Source organism: Capricornis sumatraensis, chromosome 9, assembly GCF_032405125.1.
Source record: "Capricornis sumatraensis isolate serow.1 chromosome 9, serow.2, whole genome shotgun sequence".
Lineage (NCBI taxonomy): Eukaryota > Metazoa > Chordata > Mammalia > Artiodactyla > Bovidae > Capricornis > Capricornis sumatraensis.
In genome coordinates this window covers 8989229-9003037 of record NC_091077.1, presented here as the reverse complement: position 1 = coordinate 9003037, position 13809 = coordinate 8989229, and the positions used below count along the sequence as shown (strand labels likewise).

Genomic DNA, 13809 nt, shown 5'->3' with positions numbered 1-13809 from the left:
ACTAGCAGCCCACCAGGAGTGAGGCATAGAACAGATTCTCCTTCAGAGCTTCCGGAAGAACCAATTCTTTTTTTCATTCTTTATGCTTTTTCCCCCCAAAAGTTATTTATCTTTAATTGAAGGAAAATTGCTTCACAATATTGTGTTGGCCTCTGCGATACATCAACATGAGTCAACCATAGGTATACATGTGTCCCCTCCCTCTTTTACCTCCCTCCCACCTTCCACCCCTTCCATATATAAAACAGATAATCAATGGGAATTTGCTGTATGACTCAGGGAGATCAAATATGGGCTCTGTACCAAATCTTGATTTTGACTTTGGCCTTCCAGTACCATGAGAGAATAAATTTCTGTTGCTTTAAGTCCACCCATTGTGTGGTAAATTGCTTTATCAGCCCTAGGACACTAATACAGGGTTATTAGTTGCAGGGTTACACCAATACCTGTCCTCCAGGTTCTATGTGCTTGCACCAACCAGACTGGGGTCTTGGAGACGAAAGTGTGGAAAATGGGAAGAGAGCAGACACTGAGCTGCATTTTAGCCCAACAACCTGGAAGCCCAGTTGTTCATGGCTGTCAGAGCCTGACACTGTCTGCTCCTTCCCTCTCCAGTGCTTCAGTTTCAAGGGCCTGGGTCCAGAGCATGTTCATGCTTTAGAGATTCCATTCCTGACCTGGTCCCTCTCCTTCCCACAGAGGTCAGAGCATTAGCCTCTCTGCTAGGACATTTCCTGTAGCTGGGAGCCAGGGTTTCCTGACCAAAGTGGGGACAGGTTTGGTCTGGGAACCTTGTGATGTCTTCTGGGATGGCCCAGGGGTACCTTTTATGGGGTGTGGATGGTCTTAGCCTTTTGAGCTGCAAGGCCCACAGTGAACCCTCCCAGGACGGGAAGGAGCCCCTGGGGTTGAAAGATTAGGGGAGGGACACCTACTTCTTCTCTATTCCTTCCTTGGTCTAGTTAGGGGCTGTCTTGTCACCTCTCTCTCCCAACCTAATATTCCCTTTGGTGCTACAAAATAGCCCAGCTCCCAGCAGAGCACAGAAGGCTGTCAGGGAAGGTTTGCAGGCTGCATATACCTCTGTGGGTTGGTCCCAGGGGAGCCTGTTGTGCCCAGAAGTTCCCCCAAGGCTCCCTCCCACCTGACTCTGGGCCCAGAGGGAGCCCCTCCTGCCTCCTGCACCAGGCTCCCCTGTGATGCTTTTGGAATGTGCCTCTGGAGAAGAAAGGGATAAAGTGAGGGAGCAGCTTCCCACCTCACCCACTCCCTTCTGAGCTCCCTGTGTGAGTGAGGGGGCCAGGGTCTTCTCTGCTACCTCTTTAGAGTGCTCCTGGTGGCTGCCAAGAGCGGGGAGTGTGAGTCCTGGATGTTTTCCATGAGATAGGGGGACTGGCCATGGATAATAGGAGTGTTGAGTGTGGAATGCAGATCAGGAACCCGTAAAAAGTTCAGGGCAAGCAGTGCCTGAGCAAAAGCTCCTGACTCCTGACTCCTGCACCCAGGCTCCAGTGGGCACACACACTCATGCACATTTGTGTGCACAATGTAGTTGTCAGGCAGACCACAGAATGAAAGTTGCCAGACAGCATCACAGGCATCGGTCATCTTCTTCGAGTTTCTGCAGTATCATGCTGTGACAGTATATACGTCTGGGTGCACTTCCAGGTGTGCTGGAGGCCAGGACTCGGCAGGTGTGCGTCCAGCCTCGAGGGTGGGGTCTCTGCATCTGTGTGAATGCACAGGTCTGAGTGCAGTGGACTGTCACGTGCATATCTGGTGGAAGTAAGAACATAAAAAAATACTGTATGTGGTGGGGGAGATGGTGGTGGGGTGCACAGGTGCGGAGATGTGGGGATACTCATGTGTAGGTGTGTGTGAAAGACACAAGGGGTACCTGGGTCCCAGTCTGTAGGAACAGGAAGGTGTTTACCCCTCAGAAGAGCTGTCCTGAAGTGCCTCCCCTTCCGCTTGGGTCAAGGTCAGAGGCTGCGCACAGCAGGAGCAGGGAGGCTGAACCAGAGAAGGAGGGCTCTTCCTCCCTTGGCTCAGGGTGGGCCCTGGACACTCAGAGCCTCCCTCTCCGTTTCTGGGGACCAGCTGGGCTGTGAACCAGGGGAAAGACAGTGCAGAGGTTTAAGAGGGCTGAATGAGGGGATCATTTTGCTTTTTTAAAAATTGAAGTAAAATTCACATATTATAGAATTAATCATCTTAAAGTGTACATTTCAGTGGCATTTAATACATTCACAATGTGCAGCTATTACCTGTATCTAGTTGCAAAATATTTTCTTCATCCCAAAAGGAAACCTTGCTCTCATTAGCAGCCAGACGCCACATCTTCACTACCCTTAGCCCCTGGCAACCATTAATCTGCTCTTTGTCTCTATAGATTTGCTTATTTTAGGCATTTCATGTTAATAGAATCAGGCATTCTTTTGTATCTGCCTTTTTTCATATAGCATACCATTTTTAAGTTTCATCCATGTTGTAGCATGGGTCAGCACTACCTTTTTGTGTGTGTAACACATAAAACATAAAATTTATTATCTGAACCGTTTTTAGATAAGCAGTGTTGGGCTTCCCTGGTGGTTCAGATGGTAAAGAACCTGCCTGCAATGCAGGAGACCAGGGCTCAGTCCTGGGAGGATCCCCTGGAGGAGAGCATGGCAACCCGCTCCAGTATTCTTGCCTGAAGAATTCTATGGATAGAGGAGCCTGGAGGGCTACAGTCTATGGGTCACAAAGAGTCAAACAGGACTTTTTTGGGTAGTGTTAAGCCTATTTATAATGCTGTATATAGATCTCCAAAACTCTATTCATTTTGCAAAAGGGAAACTCTATACCCATTAATCAGTAACTCTCTATCTCCCCTTCCCCCCAGCCCTTGGCCAAAGTCATTGTACTTTCCATTTCTGTGAATTTGACTATTTTAGATACTTCAAAAACTGGAATCATGAAAGATCTCTCCTTTGGGGAGGACTGGCTGATCCCACTTAGCATAATGTTCCTGAGGTTCATTTATGTTGCAGCATGACACAGGATTAACTTCCTTTTAAAGTTGAATGACATGATGTTATATGGGTAGACTACTCTTGGTTTACTATTCTTCCAGTAATGGTATTTGGGTTTCTTCCAGCTCATGGCTATTTTGACGTGCTGCTATGAACAGGGGTGTGCAAATATCTTCCTGAGATCCTACTCTCAATGCTTTTACAGACATATCCAGAAGTAGGATTACTAGATGATATGGTAGTTCTATTTTTAATATTTTGAGGAATATCCAGATGGTTTTCCAGAGCTGTTTAAAATCCCACCAATAGTTCACAAATATTCCAACTTATTCACAGCCTTGCCATTTTAAACAGCACAGTTCAGTGGCATTTAAGACATTCACAGTATTGTGGAACTATCACTTCCATTTAGGTCCAAGACATTTCACCATCCTTAAAGGAAATCTTGAACCCCTTAACAGTAATTCCCCATTCCAACCTATTCCCATTCCCTGGCAATCACTAATCTGCTTCCTCGTTTGATAGGTTTACCTATCCAAGGTATTTCAAATAAATGGAGTCATACAATAGATGGTCCTTTGTGGAAGGCTCCCTCCACTTAATATAATGTCTTTGAGGTTCATCCATGTTGTAGCATGTATCAGTAGTTTGTTTTTCTTGTATGTCAAATAGTATACTGTATTTTCATTACTCATTCTGAATCTTTTTTAAAAATTTTTTTTTACTTTACAATATTGTATTGGTTTTGCCATACACTGACATGAATCCATCATGGGTGTACACATGTTCCCCATCCTGAACCCCCCTCTCACCTCCCTCCCCATTCCATCCCTCTGGGTCATCCCAGGGCACCAGCCCCGAGAATCCTGTATCATGCATCGAACCTGGACAGGTGATTTGTTTCACATGTGATAATTCACATGTTTCAATGCCATTCTCCCATATCATCCCGCCCTCACCCTCTCCCATAGAGTCCAAAAGACTGTTCTATACGTCTGTGTCTCTTTTGCTGTCTCGCATACAGGGTTATCATTACCATATTTCTAAACTCCATATATATGCATTAGTATACTGTATTAGTGTTTTTCTTTCTGGCTTACTTCACCCTGTATAATAGGCTCCAGTTTCATCCACCTCATTAGAACTGATTCAAATGTGTTCTTTTTAATGGCTGAGTAATATTCCATTGTGTATATGTGCCACAGCTTTGTTATCCATTTGTCTGCTGATGGACATCTAGGTTGCCTCCATGTTCTGGCTATTATAAACAGTGCTGCAGTGAACATTGGGGTACATGTGTCTCTTTCAATTCTGGTTTCCTCAGTATGTATGCCCAGCTAAAAACTGTTGTATTTTGCATCAAGTTCTTTTGTGACAGATGAGAGAGAGAGAGAACCAGAGGGAGAGAGAAAAGGATTGCTGGTGGAGCAGGTTCCTGGAAGGAGAGCTGCCCTCACAGGGAGCTGGAACAGATAAGAATCTGCTGCCACTCAGGGAGGGAGATGAGAGAACCCACCACTGAGCATCTTGGCTTCTCCATGAAGCATCATTTTTGCTTCAACAACAGGCAGGTTGTTGATAGGAGAATGGCATAAGGGTTGAAGAGAGGTGAGGAGCTTCAGAGACTAGCACTGAGAAGTGACCAGAGATAGAGGGCCCAGTTGGGGTCAGAGAACAGGACTCTATGGTGATGCCAGTCAGTATCACATCCTGTGAGGAACTAATGCAAGTTAGACCACACAACAACAGTAGTAGCTAAGAGCTTAAGGTGCATCACCTCACTGAAGCACGAAAGTAGCCCTTTGGGATAAGGAATATTACTTCATTTCCAGGTGAGCTGCAAAGAGTGGTGCTGAGAAATAAAAACAGAACCTAAGTCCTTTCCATGTGGTAGGGGAGAGCTGACTTCTAACTGAAGGTAGCAATTAAGGAGTACATTGATCCTGAAGTTTAGGAGGGAGTTGGTCTCTTGGAGATGGGGAGAAGTACAGAGTGGCCAGAGAGCTCAAAGACAGAAAAGCTTAAGAAAAGACTGGTTGGGGGAAGGGGGTGGGGTGTCCTGCATGGAGTTGACAATAGTAATAATAGTAGTCATAATAATTGTTATCATCCATATTATGTTTTATTGAGTTCTTCCTATGTGTCAGGATGTGTGCTACAGCACACTTAAGATGAACGATCTTATTTAAACCTCAACCCATTATTATGAACACCATTTTGCAGATGGATTAACTATGACTTGGAGAGGTGAAGGAGCCTCTCCAGGAAGTACCCCCCCCCGCCCCACCCCCGCCCCAGGTAGGGCTCATTAGAGACTGTAAATTCCTTCCCACTGGGTCTTCTTCACTTTCTCCTCAAGCAGGTATGCTGCCATGTTGGGGCTAAACTACACCTCCGTGTCTGAATTCATCCTCATCGGCTTCTCCACCTTCCCTCAGCATCTCCTGCCCGTCTTCTTCCTGCTCTTCCTGCCGATGTACCTGTTCACGCTGCTGGGGAACCTGCTCGTCATGGCCGCCGTCTGGAGCGAGCGCAGCCTCCACACCCCCATGCACCTCCTCCTGTGCGCGCTCTCCGCCTCCGAGGTCCTCTACACCTTCGCCATCATCCCGCGCGTGCTGGCCGACCTGCTCTCCACCGGCCGCTCCATCTCCTTCAGGGCCTGCGCCAGCCAGATGTTCTTCTCTTTCACGCCCGGCTTCACCCACTCCTTCCTGCTCACCGTCATGGGCTACGACCGCTACGTGGCCATCTGCCACCCCCTGCGCTACAACGTGCTCATGAGCCCCCGGGGCTGCGCCTGCCTGGTGGCCTGGTCCTGGGCTGGAGGCTTAGTTATTGGGTTGCTGGTAACATCTGCCATTTTCCAGCTCCCCTTCTGTGGTCTCAATGAGGTTCACCATTTCTTATGTCATGTGCCTCCACTACTGAAGTTAGCCTGTGGAAATAATGTACCAGGAGTGGCCCTGGGGGTGGGCGTTGTGTGTATCACGGCTCTCCTGGGCTGCTGTCTCCTCATCCTGCTCTCTTACGCCTTCATCGTGGCCGCCATCTTGAGGATCCCTTCAGCTGAGGGCCGGCACAAAGCCTTCTCCACGTGTGCGTCCCACCTCACCGTGCTGGTCGTGCACTACGGCTTTGCCTCTGTCATCTACCTCAAGCCCAAGGGTCTCTACTCTGAGGAAGGCAATACTCTGATGGCCATCACCTACACAGTCCTCACTCCCTTCCTCAGCCCGATCATCTTCAGTCTCAGGAACAACGAGCTGAAGATCGGCATTAAGAAGACCTTCCTCAGCAAACTCTATCCCTCCAGCATCTGAGTGGCCAGGGTGGAGGTGGTCAGGACATGGCAGGATGATCATCAGTAGGTTGTTAATAATGACTACCTTGTATGATTGGGGTGTGTGTGTGTGTGTGTGTGTGTGTGTATGACAGCACTCATCACATAGTAAGTGCTCAATAAATATTAACTTATTTTTCCTCCCTTGGTCTGTGTGTCTGATATTAGTTTTATTTTTAATCAAATAGTTTTATTGAGATATCATTTATGTACTATATAATTCAACCATGTACACAATTCAAATGCTCTTCATTATATGCATAAACAGTGGTCACCACAGTCAATTAAAAATATTTTTGTCACTCAACAAAGAAACCCATACACTGTGAGTTTTCATCAGTAACTTCCTTTTTCCTCCCAACGCACTTACCCCTAACTCTGGGAGATAAAACCAGTCAATCCTAAAGGAAATCAACTCTAAATATTCATTGGAAGGACAGACGCTGAAGCTGAAGCTCCAATACCTGATGTGAAGAACTGACTCATTGGAAAAGACCTTGATGCTGGGAAAGGTTGAGGCAGGAGGAGAAGGGGGTGACAGAAGATGAGATGGTTGATGGCATCACTGACTCAGTGGACAGGTGCTTAGTCAGTCAGTCATGTCCAACTCTTTGTGACTCCATGGACTGTATCCCACCAGGCTCCTCTGTCCATGGGGATTCTCCAGGCAATAATACTGGAGTGTGTTGCCATACCCTCCTCCAGGGAGTCTTCCCAACCAAGGGATTGAACCCAAGTCTCTCACATTGAAGGTGGATTCTTTACTGACTGAGCCACCAGGGAAGCCCATGGCCAAGAGTTTGAGAAAACTTTGAGAGATAGTAAAGGACAGGGCAGTTTGGCATGGTGCAGTCCATGGGATAGCAAAGAGCTGGACATGACTTAGTGACTGAACAGGAAATCACTTACTTTTTCCTGTCCCACTTTGCCTATTCTGGATATTTTGTATAAATGGAATCATACATTCAGTTCACTTCACTTCAGTCACTCAGTCGTGTCCAACTCTTCACGACCCCATGAATTGCAGCACGCCAGGTCTCCCTGTCCATCACCAACTCCTGGAGTTCACCCAAACTCGTCTCTATTGAGTTGGTGATGCCATCCAACCATCTCATCCTCTGTCATCTCTTCTCCTGCCTTCAGTCTTTCCCAGCATCAGGGTCTTTTCAAATGAGTCAGCTCTTCACACCAGCTGGCCAAAGTATTGGAAGTTCAGCTTCAACATCAGTCCTTCCAATGAACACTCAGGACTGATCTCCTTTAGGATGGACCAGTTGGATCTCCTTGCATTCCAAGGGACTTTCAAGAGTCTTCTCCAACAACACAGTTCAGAATCATCAATTCTTTGGCACTCAGCTTTCTTCACAGTTGGACTGTGAAGTCCAACTCTCACATCCATACATGACTACTGGAAAAACCATAGCTTTGACTAGACAGACTTTTGTTGGCAAAGTAATGTCTCTGCTTTTGAATACACTATCTAGATTGGTCATAACTTTCCTCCCAAGGAGTAAGCGTCTTTTAATTTCATTGCTGCAATCATCATCTGCAGTGATTTTGGAGCCCCAGAAAATAAAGTTTGACACTGTTTCCACTGTTTCCCCATCTATTTCCCATGAAGTGATGGGGCCAGATGCCATGATCTTAGTTTTCTGAACGCTGAGCTTTAAGCCAACTTTTTCACTCTCCTCTTTCACTTTCATCAAGAGGCTTTTTAGTTCCTCTTCACTTTCTGCCATTAGGGTGGTGTCATCTGCATATCTGAGGTTATTGATATATCTCCCAGAAATCTTCATTCCAGATTGTGCTTCATCCACCCCAGCGTTTCTCATGATGCACTCTGCCTATAAGTTAAATAAGCAGGGTGACAATATACAGCCTTGACGTACTCCTTTTCCTATTTGAAACCAGTCTGTTGTCCCATGTCCAGTTCTAACTGTTGCTTCCTGACCTGCATAAGGTTCTTCAATATTGTAGAATGTATCAGAACTTGATTCCTTTATATTGCTAAATAGTATTCCACTGTACAAATAGACTACATTTCACCTATCCATCTATTCATCATTTGATGAACATTTCAGTGTTTCTACCCTTTTGTATTTTTAGCAATGCTGCTATAAACATTTGCATACAAGTTTTTTCTTGAACATATGGTTTCATTTTTGTGTTGTATGTATGAAGGGATGGAGTTTCTGGGTCAAATTGTAACACTGTATTTAGAAACTTCCAAATTTTTTAGAAATTTTTTTTAGAAAATTCCAAAGTGGCTGAACCATTTTAAGTTTCCACCAGCAATGCAGCAGGGTTCAATTTCTCCACATCCTTGTCAACACTTGTTATCAGTCTTGTTGATTATAGCTATTTTATGCTACTCTTTGTTTTTCTTTTGCTGCCTTTAGAATTCTCTCTGTATCATTAACATTTGCCATTTTCATTATAACATGTCTTAATGTGGGACTCTCTGCATTCATCTTTTCTGGGATTCTCTTTGCTTTCTATGTGTGGGATTCCACTTCTTTCTTTGGCTTTGGGAAGTTTTCAGCCATGATTTCATCAGGTACTTTTTTTGACCCCCTTTTTTTCTCTTTTTTCCTTCTGGGAATGTCTGTAGCCTATAAAAGGAATGTTGGTTTGCTTGACACAGTTACAAAATTTCCAGCATCACATACATATACCTCTTCTTGTAGTTATATTCTCATGCCTGTGCTTCTCTGACAAACTGGAGTACCTTCAGAAAAGGAATGAGACCCAATACGTCTCTGTGGTCCTTGTATTGATTACAGAGCCTGGTCCTTAATATATACGTTGAAGGCCAGAAACACGTCTCTATGAAATATACCAAAATTCTTAGCCTCGCATTCAATGTTCTATGATCATACTCTTAGAACCCCTTCCACGACTGCTTCCTGTGTCAGGCCCTGTTTGCACATTAGTTCATTGAATACTCACAACAATTATGAGGTGTAGTTATGTTTTCACCTCTATGCACCACCCGAGGAAACTAAGGCTAGGTAAATTTGATAAGGTGCCAAGATCACACAGCTGAATCTGGGTTGAAATGCAGTTGTGTGCGTCTATAGCCAGACCATTTAGCTCCTGCAGGAGGCTGTCTTAGGTTACCACTCCTCTCCAAAGTGTGTGTTGGACATGACAGACCAATTGCTACTATCTATTCTATAGGCACTTGACCTTCTGTCCTCCTAAACCAGTCTCTTACCAAAGGGAAAACTGAGGCTCAGAGAAAAACAAGTTACTTGTTCAACTTCACAATGCTGGTTCCAGAATCTAATCACAGGCTGTTGCAGACAATTAAGGAGACTCTCCCTCAAAGAGAGAGAGCCAACCATGGGCTGGGCATAGAGAGGTGGTGCCCTGGCAGTGGTCAGGGTGGCACAGACTTACTATGGGAACTAAACCTGAATGCCTCCTCTTTCATTCTGTGAATCTAGTGAGGTTAACTTTCCTGAGATGTGATTGGAGTATTCCATTTGGAATTTTAGGTGTTAAAGAGATTGGATTCCAGTTTTGTGGTGGGGAGGGGAAATATATATATATATATAATCCTGGAGCCAAGAAATGAATGTTTCTGCATCAGGATACCTTTGTCTTTTTACAAAAGTGTGAACACTGGGGACAAACAGCATCCAAGAATCTAAAGACTGCACCAAGATGCTCCACTGTGGTCCCTACCGTAGCTTCCTGCAGAATGAGGTGGATGAAACTGGAGCCAATTATACAGAGTGAAGTAAGCCAGAAAGAAAAACACCAATACAGTATACTAACACATATATATGGAATTTAGAAAGACTGTAAGGATAACCCTGTATGCGAGACAGCAAAAGAGACACAGATGTATAGAACAGTCTTTTGGACTCTGTGGGAGAGGGAGAAGGGAGGGTGGGATGATTTGGGAGAATGGCATTGAAACATGTATAATATCATATAAGAAACGAATCGCCAGTCTAGGTTCAATGCAGGATACAGGATGCTTGGGGCTGGTGCACTGGGATGACCCAGAGAGATGATACAGGGAGGGAGGTGGGAGGGGGGTTCAGGATTGGGAACATGTGTATACCTGTGGCGGATTCATGTTGATGTATGGCAAAACCAATACAGTATTGTAAAATAAAATAAAATTTAAAAAAATAATAAAACATTAAGTAATGATCAATTTTAAAGTAAAAAAAAAGAAAGAATGGCCATTTGGACAGGTGGGTCCGTGAGGAGAAACAGAGGCCCTCCCCAGTCCCTGTCTACTCCACCTCTGAGCCTGAAATCTAGGCCTCTTTCTTCTCTGGCCTTTGTGTACCAGAGGCATCAGTAAAGAGTGAGTTCTTGGAACCCAGCAATTTTCTGTTGACAGAATGACTTTCTCTCCCTCAGCTTCTCTCTGGATTTCTGCTGAGCTGAGGAAACTTGTCACCAATGTACACAGGTGAGCCATGTGGTGTTTTCCCAAATATCTAGATCCAGGGCAATCTGGGCATACATAGAACTCAGATGAGAGTGATGGCAGGACTGCCTCAGTCTGTATTGAACTCTGCCTTAATCTACTACCTGTCGAGCCTCTTAGTGGCCTATTTTTGGGCCTCAAAGAAATTATTCTAAGACGTCTTTCAGGCCGAGTTCTTCCCTCCCCATCTATGCTCAGCACACGTTTACTCAGACTGCTCCCTTTGCCTTGAATGTCATCACAACATTGCTTATGAAACTCTTCTTTGTCCTTCAAAGTGCTCCAGGTTAAATTATGCCTCTTCTATGAACTCACTTCGATGATTTTATCTCTCTATGTCCTCACAGCGTTTGCCCTTATTTAGTCATCCATATAGTCAACAAGGACTTCCCAGGTGGCACAGTGGTAAAGAATCCACCTCCCAATACAAGAGATGCAAGAGAAGCACATTCGATCCCTGGGTTGAGAACCTCCCTGGGGGCAGGAAATGGCAACCCACTCCATTATTCTTTGCCGGCGTATTCGAAGGGGAGATGGAGTTGGTGTCCTAGGAAAAAGCTATTTAATTAGAAATATAAAGAGAGATTAGAGAAGAATAGTGTAGTAGGGAAATTAGTGGAGAAAAAGAGGCTGACTAACTTGATTTACATGGAATACCAATAAAACTCCAAGACAAGGAATTTGCACCATCTACGTAGGCCACCGGCACCCATTTGAATAGCGGAGGGCGCCCCGCCTTGGGCTCCCTTTCACATGGGTCTTAGAAGCCAGGGCAAGTAAGTAGACATGGCGAGCATCTACGCTCCAGATGGGAATTCAGCTAGAAGGGGAAAGAAAGAATGACATGGGGGAATCAGTCTTTCCAGAAACTTATCCGTTTTCTTTATTTTCAGGTTTGCTCATATACTTTTTGTTATACATAGGGATGAATACAGAGTCACGCAGGGTCAGCAGACCTGACCTTTATCAAAATCAGGTGGTTCATATAAATGTATACAAAGGTCTTAGGGGTTTTACATCATCTTCTGGCCATGAGGCCTGCTGACACTTTATGGCCCTTTCTGATAATGGTCAGTCAACCAGAAAACTTATTTTTCCCGGGGGTGACTTTTTCTTAAACCAGGCACCAGCCTTCGAAGGCACCAGATTAAGTTGCATTCCTATAGGGTGAGGGTGCAGGGGGTTATAATCAAGAAAAGGAATTTACTTACCCTAAAGTTTAACATGATTAATCTTAAAGCTTATTACTTATTTCTCCTATATGCTAGTTATATTCATTATAAGGTCAGGGAATATGGAGATTTAGTAGCAAATATTGGCTCACCAAATGAAAAATCCTTCACCAATATAATTTCTAATCAACCCACTATACTATACTAATAATTTTCTAACTTCTCAAAAGAATCTGTATTTAGAAAGTTTTAAAGCATCTCATGCCTCTCACGGTTGGGAGGCTGTAAACAATCACATGTGGCTGGACAAACCTGCTCAGGCAGGCTACAGAACCTTCAGAGGAGTTTGTAAGTTGAAACACTCTTGTCTTGCCCAGGAATTTTTATTGACTGGAGCTGCAAGTTAACTCCTTCTCTGAGAGAGGTGGTGGGGGGCAGCCCCCCGTAAAGTCAGAGGTGTAGGTGAGAGCATAAAACAGTAAAGTAGGCAGACTCTGGTTTGGGGGGTAGATGCTCGGGAACAGGGTTCTCCTGAGGCTCAATCCTGCCTTTGCGTAATGCCAAGCCTCCTTCCTCATGACTTTTGCCATGGGCGGAGTTCCTCACGCTGGCTCCCGGCAATTCTTGCCTAGGAAATTCCACAGACAGAGGACCCTGCTGGGCTACAGTCAATGGGGTTGCAAAGAGTCAGACATGACTGAGCACACACATGCAAAATCAACAAAAGTGTATCCAGTGCTTGTTTTATATGAAAATGACCAGTAATGACCAAGAACAGAGTGGTCTCTGCACTCACTTTCTTATGGCTCAATGTGGAAGCTGTTATGTAATCAAAGATAACAACACAAAGAGGTCAGAGGTGTTGCAAAGAATTGGATGTGACTGAGTGTGCGTGCACACACAGACATAGACACAATAAACCCAGCCAAGTGGGATAGATTCCCTGGTGGCTCAGACAGTAAAGAGTCTGACTGCAATGCAGGAGACGAGGGTTCAATCCCTAGGTTGGGAAGATGCCCTGGAGAAGGAAGTGGACAACCCACTCCAGCATTCTTGCCTGGAAAATCCCATGGATGAAGGAGTCTGACAGCATTGCAAAGAGTCCAAAACGACTGAGCAACTTCACTTTCTTTCTTTATGGGAGAAGTGAGGAACTTTCATGCCCTCTATGGATGCACCACTCTACTAGAACCTCCTGGTGTTCACCAAACTGGAAGCTCTCCTATTCTGTTGTTTAAGGGGGTTTTAATGAAGTTTTCATCCCAGAGTTATGACTGGCCATTGTTAATTAACAAGAGTTAATTAAGAGTTAGATCATTGGCCATTGGTAATTAACTCAATCTCCAGCCCTGGAGGTCTAGGGAGTAGGGCAGACAGTCCCAATACTTTAATCTGACCTTAGTCTTTTCTGAAAGCATCTGCCTTCCTGAAGCTACTTAGGGGCCCCCTGCTACCGGTCATCTCATCAGCATAATAAAGATACTCTTATCACTCCTGAGACACAAATTGTGTCAGGGCAAAGTGTTAAGAATCATGGACAAGGAGCAAAGATCACATATTTATCTTTTATCATAGTGTGTGTGTGTGTGTGCGCACGCACGTGTGTGCGCACATGTGTGCACTCAGTCACTCCAGTCGTGTCCAACTTTTTGCAACCCCATGAACTGTAGCCCTCCAGGCTCCTCTCTCCATGAGATTTCCTGGACAAGAACACTGGAGTGGGTTGCCATTTCCTTCTTCAAGGGATCTGCCTGACCCAGTGATCAAACTCACGTCTTCTGCACCTCCTGCATGAGCAGGTAGATTTTTTACCACTACACAACCTGG

General features: G+C 45.0%; 1 protein-coding gene across 1 annotated transcript; it reads left to right on the top strand.

Moving 5' to 3' along the window:
* The first annotated feature begins 5386 nt into the window (after positions 1-5386).
* On the top strand, positions 5387-6337 carry LOC138085876 (olfactory receptor 10H2-like). The gene has a single exon (XM_068980481.1). It carries the CDS (start codon positions 5387-5389, stop codon positions 6335-6337), a length of 951 nt encoding a protein of 316 aa, XP_068836582.1.
* Positions 6338-13809: the final 7472 nt, after the last annotated feature.

Coding starts and splice junctions, on each gene's coding strand:
- LOC138085876 (XM_068980481.1), top strand. CDS start 5,387: ATGTTGGGGCTAAACTACACCTCCGTGTCTGAATTCATCCTCATCGGC.